This window comes from Eutrigla gurnardus (assembly GCF_963514095.1).
Source record: "Eutrigla gurnardus genome assembly, chromosome: 7".
In the NCBI taxonomy this organism is placed as follows: domain Eukaryota; kingdom Metazoa; phylum Chordata; class Actinopteri; order Perciformes; family Triglidae; genus Eutrigla; species Eutrigla gurnardus.
This window is the reverse complement of record NC_139921.1, coordinates 26,915,945-26,929,445: the sequence shown is the minus strand read 5'-3', so window position 1 is coordinate 26,929,445 and position 13,501 is coordinate 26,915,945. Positions and strand designations below refer to the sequence as shown.

Genomic DNA, 13,501 nt, shown 5'->3' with positions numbered 1-13,501 from the left:
TTTGGTTTCATATCTGCAGTTCCCTCATTACGCCGGGTGGGGGCAGTGTTGAACCGAGCAAACCACAGTAAGACACAAGGAAGAGACCTCCTACTTTCTGGTCCTCCCGGGTTCAAATTCACAGGCGGGACACAGTTAGTTAGCCAGCTAGCTATGCTCTCTAAAAACTCCACTTCCATGGAATTTGACGAGAGCCTGTTAATCCAGCGCACCCACGGACCGGCGAAGGCGGCCGCGGAGTCCGGACACAAGCAGCGGATGACTTTCCACTGTCAGCAATGCAACGTCGTGTTGGGGGACTCGCTCGGAGTCTGCGGGGAGATCAAGTCTTTGGACTCGATCGTGTTTACGAGTAAGTTCGCTCCATCTCTATGTTCAACCTGCTGAATATCTGTGTGATTCAGTTTGTTATGCAAGTTACGCATTCTGCAGATTTTACATATTTTACCTGTGATTTTACCTGTTTGTTGTGTCCTGGCATTTGCTTCCATTTGTGTTTCTGCAATGCTTCTCTGCCCTCCACACATACTAACATCTTTTCATCCCAATATTAATCAATATTTGCAGGAGTAACCGATGACGTGGTCGTCAGCGATGAAGTGGAATCAGGACATAAAGGCGACATGGCTCGTTGGTGAGTGACAAAACAGTGTTTTGTTAATTAGCAACTCAAAAACATAGTTAAATATCTATAAATATGAATATAATTTTTTTACTTTTTTACAGTCTTTATTATAATAATAATACTTAAATGTAAGACCATCATCACATCTTTATAACATTGTCTTCTAGGATTATACAAATATATTTAAAAAGTGATGCATATAATGTGAAATCCCTATACACCATAATGCAATATAAGATTTAAGTTTAAAATATAGAAATGATGATCTAAATTCCCTGTTTCTTTGTTTCCATGAGCACCTCAGCTACCAGATGTCACCTGTGATTTAAAGGACCGTCTTCTAGCTGTACGACCACGACTAACAGTCTGACCTTCCTGCTTGTTTTCAGCATCTACAGCTCTGTGAAATGCCGCGGCTGCCGCTGTGCTGTGGGGAAAGTCATTCACTCGGCCCCGCTGCGCCTGGCCGTGGTTCGCTCCATGTTTCTCCTCCACAAAGCAAACATCAGCTGGTGAGCTGCTCCGCCGCCTCTCTGAGCACACAAGCACACCGATGCACTGCTGCCTGGAGAGGCCGGAATAAACATGTGTCTTATAAGCGTTCTAACAAACACAGCCAGCATCCTTTGACCCCTCCTTTCCTCTTTTTCTTCACAGTTACATCCTCAGCTGCAGCTCTATGGTGAAAGCATCCTCGCTCACGTTTGACGTGAAGCCCCTCAGAGAAAGCATGAACAAGGTCAGACCTCGTACGGTTCACTCTGACCTCCGTGTGTGCAGCTGCACCGCTTCACTTCCAACGCTGCACTCACATAATAATCTCATAATCGCATACGACTAATTACATCCCCGACGAGCCCTTTGAACGACACATTTTGTGCCCCAGAGGAGCACGAGCTGTTCAAACGGGTAATTAAGTTTGCAGGTTTTACATCTGAGGCTATTACCCAGCAGCCTCGCCTGCACCGGGGAAGCATCTCGGCTAAGTGGCAAATCGACATACGGCATTCAATTAGAACTTTACTTCTAGATGTTTCTAATGTGTGTGTGTGTGTGTGTGTGTGTGTGTGTGTGTGTGTGTGTGTGTGTGTGTGTGTGTCTTTCCGCTGCAGATGAGACAGCAGTTTGAAGCACAGCTGGACCAGATGTCGTGCATTAAGAGCAGACTGGCTGACAGGAGCCTTTCCAGTGAGTTAGTCCAGTAGCGTGCTCCTGCACTAGACTGGGACCCGGTCCTGTCCTTGGTCTGTGTTCTGGGACCCTGGTTCTGTCCTGGGACCCCGGTCCCGTCCTGGGACCGTGTCCTTGGGGCTCGTGGGTTCTCCATTCTGTTCTCCAATCTCTCTTGTGGATTAGTTTGTGTTGTAAATTGTTGTTTTTTTCGGTGTTTTGTGTTTACATTAAAGTTTTTTTATTATTATTATTATGCAAGCATTTCTCTTTCGGTCTTATTCATCATCTCTGTTGAGTCCCTGCAGGTTTACTGTGGAGCAGTAAAACACACCTGCCTGCTATTTAAATATAACCAACTCTCTTTTAGGGGCCACATTTACACAAAAAACATCACAACATACCATTTGGAGTAGTTGGTAGTTATTTCTACAGTGTCTACCTGCTTTTGTCCATGCACACCCAAAACCCCACTTCAATGTAGTATCTATGTATTTATCTATAATTAGTATTAGTATAATAAAAACAAAACAAAGAAACGGTCTCATAAACTAAACACAGAGGAACTTTTGTATCACTTTTACTCTTTAAGATCAACTCGTTTTAATGCATGCAAAGTTAACGCTGCCATGTTTTTTAACTGAGATAGCCAGGCTAGCCGTTTGGCCCTGCTTCCAGTCTTTATGCTAAGCTAGGCTAATTGCCTCCTTGCTCCAGCTCCATAACTACGTACATTTCACGTTAATAAGCGTTTCACCAAACTATTCATATAAAAGGTCAAATTCTTTTGCATCCTGTTGGTGTTGAGAATCATTGTCAATGCAGTGATTATTTTCCATATAATAATAATGCACTTTTCTGGTGTGTAATTAGTCACATGGGCGTTCTGATGACGTACAATCATTCACGACAGGAAGGAAACATCAACACACAGCCATCCAATTGGCACCATGCTGCATTTTATTGCTGATTTTCTGATACAGATTCTTCTCTTTAGTTTTTTAGTGAATACAAAACCAGACAAGAGGCTCACACGTAATAAGCATGCCCGTCTCCTCCCTCTGGAGTGCATAGTTTCTACACAGTCCACCTCCTCAGTGGAAAAGTTGATCAACAAAGTAACGTCATGAAGCTTTTTGTTTTCTTTACGGGAGCGAAGGCCCATCAGTGTTTCTCAGCTGTATCGCCGTGGTGACCTTTGACACAACGGAGAGCGAGACACTTCAAACTGCTCGCTGACACTTCTTTTGTTTTTGGTGCAAATTTTTTTTTTTAAGTCCGTCGTGTAAAAACCACAACCGGTGATCAAAGCTACAAGGACCGTTGTGTCAAACCAGCGTCCCGCACAACATCTGATGCGAACATCTCCGCAGCGCAATTACACTCATTCACATTACATTTTGGATTATTGCATGCAATACAAATCATTCATGTTTCTGCTAAGTCATGCATATTTAGTTTTCTTTTTTTAAAACCCCCATATATTCATGTCGCTAGACGCCTACTTGTTTTATAAATTGTGATTATAAATCCCCACACAGAGCATTACAGGGTTTTTAGAACACAGTATTCAAGACAGGATGGTGATGACGACAGTGCAAGTCAGTACATGGAGAGAAAGTGCTTTTCCCCCCCAACAAGAGTCCCCGGTCGTCCAGGAAGTCCTTTGCAGCCACAGAGTTACTGAAAGTCAGTATTTCGAAGAGAAAAAAAGGGAAGGGAATGCTACGAGAATCTGAATTTAAAGCATCTCTCATGTACCGATGGGTTTAGATTATTGTATGGGTGCAGGAATACAAGGCAGGGAGATATATAAGCATTTACTTTCAGATAAATGGTGCTACAGCTGTCCTTGTTCTGCAGGAAGTATCCCAACCCTTCATACGCGATACTGTATTCTAAAGCCGAATATTACACCCTCCCGTCCCAAAAACAAGAGTGACTAATAGATAGAAGAGAGAGAGAGGGGGGGGACATTACAGACTCCTTTTAACACTTACACCCTGCCACTAAACTCATGCATTATTGTAGGTTATTGCTTCTAAAAACTATAATCAAATACAATTTTATGGATTAAAATATCTCGCTCTGAATCCCAAAAACTATGAGGTATTATGTACAATACGGTGTCATGCCAAGATCTTAATTCTAAGACTAAATCATTACCAATTAGAATCTAAGATTCAAGCGCTCCTCTTAATAGAACATTCCTCTACAAAAGGTTGTGTTTTTTTTAGCATTTTCAAATCTGAAACTTGTTTTTTTGAGGGAGTCTTTTTGCCTTTTCGCATAATTACGACCCAATTATTTCTGTGCCTAAGCTTTTTTATTTTTATTTTTCCCAGATAAGAATCCTACAGCAGTTGTGTTAGAAAGCACTTACTTATATTTAGTTTATACTAGAATCAATACTGCATACCCTGATTGTGTCACACTTTAATTGTATCTTAATTAAACACCCAAGACATAGAATAAAAAGAGATCTTGCATTAGTCTAAGATTGGAGGGCAAAGCTATATCTATATTTAAAAAGCTGTAGTCTACCTTTAATTCAACTGAACTGGTTTCCAGGTTTGAGCTCCAGCAAAAAATTGATTTTTAACTATTCTTCATGAAGCAAGCATCACTACTGGTCATGCACGGCTACTATAATGTTGGCACCAACAGTCCCGCTAAATAAGCTAATGCACATGAGTCTATACATATCTTAATGGAAGACATTGGTGATTTTGTTGCTTTCAAACAACTTGTCACTTGTTTATACAATATACAGTTTGGTCAACAACATGACAGTTAAGATCAAATATTGCACAAATCCCGATAAATGTGATATTTTTCTTCTTTTTTTTCATATAAATATTAACCTAAAGAAAAAAAAGGAAAAAGAAAAGAGACCGGGGGTTTAGTTTCGGTAAATCCAAGAGAAGCTTGAATCAAAAGGAGCTGCTACTGGAACCAGAGCATGGTGTGTGATAAACCAGAGTCACTCATGTTCTGGGAGTTATTTTAAGGAGATCAAATGTTTGAATTCTGTCTCTACCTGCAGTGTGTAAATAATGTCCTGTTTGTACATCAATTACATAAGCGATCATGTTCAGGGAGGAAAAGGATGAAATGAGAGCACACCTAAGGAAAAGAAAGACAAAATAATGATGGTTTCGTCATAAAAGACCAACTTTACGCAGGGAAAGTTGCCAAATCTGAGGGATATCGAAGACTAAGTCACAAGGGGGAATAACGCCAATTTTGTCTCTACCTTCAAATTGGGAATAAACCTGCAGACTTGACAAAGGAGATTACCGAAATTAAGAGTAAAAAACCTTATCGCTTATTAAATGAATCCAGGAGCAAAATATAAAACTGCTGTGGCGCTCGACACCCGTCAAATGACTCATCCTGACCACGCTCCCATTCACTCCTGTTGGACTTGTTATGGCGATGAGGTAGTGCAAGAAACGACGACAACAGCAAACAAAAAGAAAACATCCCTATCAGTCTAATTTAATCACAGGCCTTGATCTTTGCTACAGTATCTTGTGTCTTCTTTCTAAGACGAGCTGTTTGTTTCATGATCAAACTGCTTTGATGGGAGTTTCAGAGCGTTTGGGGGGTTTTCTTGTTTTTTTCTTGTTCAGGAGGCATCGCTGACGACGTCTACATGCAGCCGGAGTAGAGGTAGAACACCTCAGTGGCTGCAGACCAGCATTCGGCTGCATGTAGACGTGGTCAGAGTGCGTAGTGGAAGTCAGACTAGCCCACAGGCCTGGCAGATGTCCTGACCGACGATCCTGCTGCAGAACCAGGTCTGGACCGGTGGGGGTACCGTGTAGGAGACCAACGTCCCGGTCGACAGCAGGAAGGAGGGCAACCCGTGTCTCAAAAGCCCAAAAGAGGTCATCTTCACAATGACTCCCTGTTCCTTTACCTCCATGGGTGGCTGCAGCAGAGATCCGTCGGTGGTGCTGATTTGGAGGGAGACGTTCCTCCAGCCTCAGCTGGCTTCACAACCGCATCGACTGGAGAACCCATCCTAGAACTAAAAAAATAATGAAAATGTTATTTATTATACAGTTACATTTAATTTTAACCAGTCTCTTCTAAAGCTGAGACTATATTTAATCTAGAGATATATTTCTTTCTCAATTAACTGATTAAATATATGTTTCTCAAGCCTAAAGGTGACGTTTTCTAATCTGTATTGTTTCATCTAAACATTCACAAAAAATAAAAAATTAATATAATGAAATTAAATTATTTTTAGTTCGAATTAGACTCAATTTAAGTGTTGTAGATACATTTTCTGTTGATCGATTAATTAATCTATCAAGGAACTGCTTCAGCTCTCATTTTAACTCTAGCCCGTTAAAAAATAAATGCAATACGAGAACATTGATCGCTATCTGATCAATGAGTCCATCGAAATGCAGTGACGTCCGTCTGAGAAAGAGCATCGCCTGGTTTTGTAAATTTAAATGCGTTCACTGGAATAGTAAAAACATGTATATTTACGGTATTTTAAATACGTACGTTACTGCTCGCGTGCAGCAGCGTGGCTGTGACGGCGAAGCACTGACCTTGGAGCGAGCGTCGGTCTGAAATGATGCAGTTATTTCCGCTGGGGCTCGAGCTGCTGCGGCTCGCGCTGGTAAACAAAAGCCGGGGGGGGGGGGGGGGGGGGTTCTTCCTCTCCGGTGACACATTCGGGTCTCCCGCGCTGGACGTACGCCGGGCTCCGTGGTTCCAGAGGGGCCTCGCCCGGTGAGGACACCTTTTTATCTTACAGAAGATTTAACCGGGGAAAACTACCGGCGGCTCGCCTCTCGGTTCCCGGAAAGAAGACGGTCCCTTCGTCCCCCCCGTCAACGCTCACCCTCCGCTCTCTACGCCATTTTCCGCTCTGTTACGAGCAGCCCGACGGAAGAGCGCGACGATTGTGCCGGAGAGCTGTCAATCAAAGTGAAAGCCCGCCCCCGGAAGTTCTCTCTTCTTCTCCTGACATTTATCAATCAGCTCTGTGGTGCGTTTACTGACTCACCGATCCTACCTGTTTAGGTATTAACGCTAGCTAACACCAACACGTATTGATGTATAAACGTTAGTTAGCTTTATGCTAGGTGGCCGAGGAAACTACGCAAGGTTAAAGTTAGAGTTGAGAAAAATAAACTTGTTGATTAATGTCGATTTTTTTCCGCGCATAAATTAATTATAAATACATTTTCAAATCAATGAATCCATTTAAACGTTTTTGTCATTTTTTAAATAAATATCTCGGGATGTTTGATATCTTTCTAACTAAACAATTCACTTCTAATAAATCAGATCAATTAATAATGTAAAAAAAAAAATCAATTTCCATCACATTTTTAGAAAATGTGTCCCCCCCCCCCCCCCCCCCTTTTTTTTTATTTATCATTTAAAATGAAACGTTACCAAGTTACCTCGCTATTAAGTACTTCACCATACATTTGCAGCACTAATTAAACAACGTATTTGCATTTGTGTTCCTCTGACCTGGTTCTAACATACTGTGGTGTTCATCCAGATAACGAACTATCATAAAACCAGATTAAATAAAAAAAAAAAAACAGTACTTCATCAAATGACACAAAGCAAGCATGGCACTTAATTTATTCAAATCAAATTCATGATATCACTTTGATAATACCAAGACCAACATCACAAAACGTGAATCATATCCGATTGATAATCACATAATGATTAATATATTTCCTGTACTCGGCTGCTGGAGGGTGTTTTTGTAACGATTTAACAAACTCACATTAAAGATTAAGGGGTCAGCTATTTACGTACATAAGCCTGTACAGAAAACACACTTTTTTTTAATGCATTAGATTCTCTTTAGCATCTGGAACTAGTTGGGGGGGGGGGGGTACATCAACACACACTTCCCGTAGCTACAGGAAGACGATCAGATAAATAGAAGCATATAGCATTCCACCATGGTTTAACCTGTTCCAAGTCTACAAACTAACTGGTCCACATCCCAGTTTCCATCACACTGTTGGGGGAAACAACTTTTGAAATCAGACCACTATGGCGGTTAAATCCTAGTGAGATCAATTTGCAAAATTTCTCAAAACAGGTGCTTCATAAGACGCACACACTCACACGCAAAAGAGATAGCAGCATTTCATATGAAATCTTCATTCCACTGACTGCCACAGTTTTTAGTTCTTTAAATATCACATTATGCACATGTTGAATCAGTATTGGCTCCCACCGGCCCCCAGCTGGTTACTGGCTTTGAATGAGGGACAAACTCGCTTTGGTTGGAGTCCAACGATTCAAACAGGTAATTACAATCTATTGGCAGTCGCTAGATTAATCCATATGGGAAAAAAAAAAAACACAAACATGGCCATAGGTTCTGGTTCACTGATGAGATAATAAAACACTTCCAGAGGGAACCAAAGCCATGGCACTTCAGTGAGTAAAACAAGAATCTGTGGAGCAGCTCCTGCTTTGTTTAAGGGGGGCAAACTCGGAGCCGACTGGTCTGACTTGCTCTGCCACAAGTCAAAGAAAAGCACTCGTAAGATCCTGTTAGCGTTAAAAACAACGTCCGTTTGGAACGTGGAATCACACGTCTTATAGGTCTCGCTTTGAACTGTTGCATATTTATAAAGGACAAGGACACAATGTGCTAACTATCCACCGAACAGCTTGGAATAAACTTACACACCGCAATAGCACAAAAAAGCTTCTTCGTACCGCGATATAAAATCATTTTTCCCGTGAGAAGTGGAACAGCAGTGGTTCTAACTGTGACCCTCTAAAAGTCTTCTAATAAATAATGTTCTATCACGAGGGGGGAGGGGAAGAAAAATACATGGTTACATTAAAACAACCCAAGGCACGCGACTTTTCCCTTTGTTAACAGAGCAGTGCAGAAACTCGAGATCTGTGACATCATCTACCCAACGCGTGGTCTGAACGTGTTACTCGTAGTGTGGATGAGGTTGTGTTCCGACATCGACTGACATGATGAAGCTCTACTCAAAAATAACATTTTAAAAAGAAGAATAGTTATTTAGTGTAGGAACCGGATGCTCATTTTCTGTTCCACATCCACCTTCTCCAAGACCTGAGGAAACAAAACGGAGCACAATTAGATGCTAAAAATGGAGGCATGTTATAATAAAATATTATATATTATAATAAGAATAAGCTTTAACATATTGGAATCACATTTGGCAAGAAACAAATATTTTTGTTGCATCACAGATAGAATTAACTAATCATAAAATCATAAGGTCTCCCTGCATAAATAAACAGACTACATTTATGATATTCCAACAGTGTGTGAGACTTATTTTATTTATTTTATTGCATCATACTTCCTGTATTTTTTCCCAATCAGCCTCTATTTTTTTTACTTCCCTACAACGACGGCAAGCTAGACGGCTTTTTCAAGCCACTCAATGACGATATTCACAATTATCCCCATAATTAAAAGGTCCCCTCCCTGCTAAGAGTTATTTCCCTGGGTTCTCTAATGTGTAATAATAGACAGTCAGGTTTGAAGAGAGCTCAAAACTGTCTGGAAAACATGAATTATCAACTCATAGAAACACATAAAAACATGCCTTTTGGTAAACAACAACAGTGTGTGGTTGTCGAATGACTCTCAATACTGATTCGAGACATTTTAACTCGTTAGCAGTTGTTGCAAATTAAGAAACCATGTGCTCAAAATAATGACGACCATTGATAACTGAAAAGAATCCATCCTGTGGATCTTGTGTTTCCATAGTAACCAAACAAGTATACAAGTTCTGGAAAGTATGTATGTTCTTAGAATATATATATATTTTCTCTTTTCTGTGGCTCGTTGCTGGTAAACAAATGCTAAATTGTACAGTACGTCTTCATGGTAGTGGTACACGCTCAAAGCACCCTTCAAATAGCATGTTGAGCATTGTATGAGTAAGTGGACCAGAAACCCTCTGACCACAAAACTTGCCTTGATGAATTCATTGAAGGAGATGGAGTTATCTCCATTGGTGTCGGCCTCCTGTATGGTCCTATCAGCGATGCTTCCAAGCTGCTCATCTGAAATGTTTACTCCGACCATCATCCTTAAGACCTGTGAAGAATGAACAAGAAGTCCCTTCATGGTTTAGGAATGCCAATGAAAAACCGAATAATAGTCATGATGTTTTGCCCAAACAATATGGCGTTTGTGCTGCATGTGTTTCAACACGGCATCGGATAATTTGCGGTTATTACGGTTAAATGGCGAGTAAAGCAGCAGTCGTTAAGAAACACAGTGAAGGCATATTTACTGAAAAACGGCCGACGTGACTTTGAGTTGCACGAACTTTGTGCGGCGCATGAAGCAGGCGACGCGGAAATGTTTTGCGCAAAACAAGAGATCTCTCTGAGTCATTTAACACCCGGCTTAGAGAAAATGACAGGTCGGTCACTGTCACCGAAACCGAGGCGGCTTTAAGAAGGGACAACAAATAACACAGAGGAAGCCAAAATACAGGATATTAGAGCGTCTGGGGGAAAAGGGAGTTAATGCGAGAGAGCACATCATAATCATCAGCACACGGGCAAAGTCTTCTCATCGGCCAGGAGATCCCTCTCACTGTACAGCGTTTGGACGTATTGCACAATGGCATTCATTCCTTTGTTAAACACAGATTCAATAGCCAGTATGTTCAACCACGGATTTCCATTGGAGCTCCTTGAAATCAAATGATTCACCGTCTGGCTGGGAAACTGTTAGCTGTACCGTGACTCAGCGTCTTATTTACATGACAAAGCAATCCGCTCACCTGCAGCAGCTCATCCCGGGAGATTTTGTCGTCTCTGTCCAGGTCATACAGACGGAAAGCAACTGGGAGAAATAAAATAGCAAATATATATAAACACACACATAGTGATGACAGAGACGGTCTTTATGAAATCCTGCGTGTTGCTCGACTCACAGAGCAGCTTGTTTGTCCTGCTGTTCAGTGGCTCGCTGATGGCGGCGTTCTTGCTCTTCTCGTTGTCCTCTATCGGTCTGAAGTGAGCCAGGGTCCGCATGAAGCCCCTGAAGTTCACCTGGTCTTCTCTAAAGACCAGGAGACAAAAAAAAAGGAACTTTGTCTCAGCTCAGATTGCCTTTACACCGTATATAAACGCCAGCTGGGTAGGCCACACAATCAAAACTTCAACTGGTCGTAACCCAACACCACTTTACATAATCGAACCCCCTCCACCTCCTTTCTTAGGCACACAACCCAAAACCAGAGGAACAGGAACACGGCTATAAACCATTACAAGCCACAGCTAAAATTAAGATGCATGCATATCTGACTTTTGGGGATTTTAATGATACATTTGGAAACATTTCAGACCGATAAAAGAGCAAAACAACCCCCAGAATATACAGGAAAAAAGGGTTTTTTTCCACACAGAGAAGAAGAGAATAAGTGTGTTAAGAGTGCAGTCACGCAGCCACAACTGAAAACCCATTGACCTCATTCAGATTTGTGGCGATTGTGACTCAAAGCTATAATACAGGCTCTTCTGTGAAAAACAGGCTCTTTACCAGTAATGGGGACAACTCACCCCTCGGGAAAGAAGGCATTGATGATCCTGTCTCCCAGCGGATTGATGGCCAACTCCGGGATCCTCTGGAAATCTTCTCGACTGCAGACGTGAGGAGACACGATCAATCAATTCCAACACAGCATACTTCAACAGATGACATCAAAAGAGATATTATCGGTGGAAACCCTCAGGGCAATTTACCACATATCTTAAACTGTGACAAATGGAAAAAAAAACAACGCAGTCTTCATTATTCTCTTGAAACCAGACTTGATTCGACTGCAAATATGTAAACAGGAGAAGATGAAGAGAAAACAGAACGGCAAATAAACATCTTAGAATCTGAAAAAAGGATTGTCTGGGAAATATATAGCAAGAATATTAGGATATTTGTCAGTCGGGGTAAAAGTCTGGACCGGTGTTTGGTCAGCTGAGAAATATGTAAAATCTCACTGTTGTGGCAACTCATGAATGATAAGAAAGTCACCTTGGGTGTGGAGCAAAGCACTTGTGATGTGTAAACACAACGGCTTTCATAAAAGATTAAGTTGTTCAAAACAAACATTTTAAATGAATGCTTCAGTAGCTTTAATGATTACACATTTCTTCACATATTCATTGTTCGGTTTGGACTACGGAGAGAGGAAGAAGTTAATAACAAACCCCTGAAATGTCACACTGTGGTGAGGGCCGGGTGATATGACCAAACTCGTCTCAATACTTCATTCTTACTTAAAGAAATAGTCGATATGAAATTACCACGTGGTTTTGCATGCTCATGTTAACTAAATACTTTACAAAATAAAAAAGTACTCATTTATTTAAAGATATTATTGCAAAATAATGTGATTTTCTAAGATATTTTGAGTTAGTATGTGCTTGTTATCAGTTGAGATGATGATCTCCCTAATATACACAATGTGATTCCACTGAAAGATGATGAATCCTCGCCCGGCCCTAAACCGATGTCTCACCTGAACATAAGAGATGAGCTGAGATAATAAAACCACATGAGAGATTTTTCCATCGATCGATGAATGAGTGACGTTTTGCTGCATTGTGGCCGACAACCTTTATCCAATGACAACGCAGTGTCACCGCCCTATTGACTTTCTATTCAAATAGTACACTCATTGATTTTTTTTTTGTATTTTTTTTTTTTTTTTTTAAATACCATTGCTGCAACTCTTTGCCATTTATTTTAAATAGCACTTTTGTTTCTAGCATTTGTCTGAAGTGAAAGTCAATATAAGGACAAACTGAACTGAAAATGAACATGTTTAGTGTACAGTTTTAAAATCACTACCCACACAAGCAAAGGTTTAATCAACTTGCCAATCAGTCCTCCACAGGCTGGAGGATCCAAACTAAATCAGCTGGCTTAATCCTCACATAGGTGGTGGTGTTGTTGCTCACCTTAGGGTGCCGTTCTCTCCTTTATCCAGACTGGTGAAGCGGCTGTACAGGCGAGTGATCTGACTGTGGGAGACTGCAGGGAGGAGACGGGTTTTACCACCAGGAGATAACAGGTTTTCCATCTAAGTATCAAACACTAGCAGAAGTCATCTTCACAGTGTGTTTGTGTGCACTATTACACAGTTTAACACCCAAGGGTGTCGTGCAATATCAGTGCAACATCCTCTTTTTGTTGTTGTGTGCAAGTTAGAAGAAATGTGTGCAGAGAAAGGTAAATCACAACGGTGTCTGCAGCTAACGTCTAACAGGAATTAAGCTCCACTTACAGCCGGTCTCCTTCTTAATTTCTTCAATTTCCTCTTCTCGGAGTAACGTGGAGGCTCTGGATCCCATGGTGAAATGTGTGTTTCAGTCGTTATATAAAAAGGAGAGGAGATTTGCGAGCCGGCTTGCGCAATCACCAAAAACCAGCTGCGAGGAAAGGAGAATCTCAATCCGGGGTTTTAAAGTTAAAAGTTAGCAAACAAGCTAACGCAGCGAGCTAATAATACAGATAAACCCGTCGCGCTCCGCTCGTGAAAGCGGTTGGCAGCTCACGTTAACCGGACAGCTACGGTTTTAGTCCCGACAGCCGTTTAATATCCCGCTGGTGACGTTTTCTCGGTTAGTGGAGCTGGTCTGAGGTCTGTCTTCATGCTACCGGGACGAGTATCGGTCGGAGCG

General features: G+C 41.4%; 2 protein-coding genes and 1 long non-coding RNA gene across 4 annotated transcripts; 1 reads left to right on the top strand and 2 right to left on the bottom strand.

Moving 5' to 3' along the window:
- Positions 1–94: 94 nt before the first annotated feature.
- oip5 (opa interacting protein 5) lies at positions 95–2,043 on the top strand. The gene is made up of 5 exons (XM_084013333.1): positions 95–352; positions 568–634; positions 1,015–1,137; positions 1,283–1,364; positions 1,738–2,043. The coding sequence occupies exons 1-5, from the start codon at positions 154–156 to the stop codon at positions 1,828–1,830; spliced, it is 564 nt and encodes a 187-aa protein (XP_083869459.1). The 5' UTR covers positions 95–153; the 3' UTR covers positions 1,831–2,043.
- A 689-nt stretch (positions 2,044–2,732) lies between these two features.
- LOC311016532 lies at positions 2,733–6,745 on the bottom strand. 2 transcript variants are annotated; one of them, XR_014597500.1, is made up of 2 exons: positions 6,319–6,745; positions 2,733–5,825 (listed from the first exon to the last, which is right to left on the bottom strand). It is a non-coding gene; the product is annotated as an uncharacterized lncRNA (long non-coding RNA). The 2 variants fall into 2 exon arrangements; XR_014597501.1 differs by having other exon boundaries at positions 6,323–6,745.
- A 650-nt stretch (positions 6,746–7,395) lies between these two features.
- Positions 7,396–13,501, bottom strand: chp1 (calcineurin-like EF-hand protein 1). Its single transcript, XM_084013692.1, has 7 exons — positions 13,105–13,501; positions 12,779–12,851; positions 11,381–11,461; positions 10,753–10,880; positions 10,600–10,661; positions 9,780–9,902; positions 7,396–8,900 (listed from the first exon to the last, which is right to left on the bottom strand). Exons 1-7 carry the CDS (start codon positions 13,169–13,171, stop codon positions 8,847–8,849), a joined length of 588 nt encoding a protein of 195 aa, XP_083869818.1. The 5' UTR covers positions 13,172–13,501; the 3' UTR covers positions 7,396–8,846.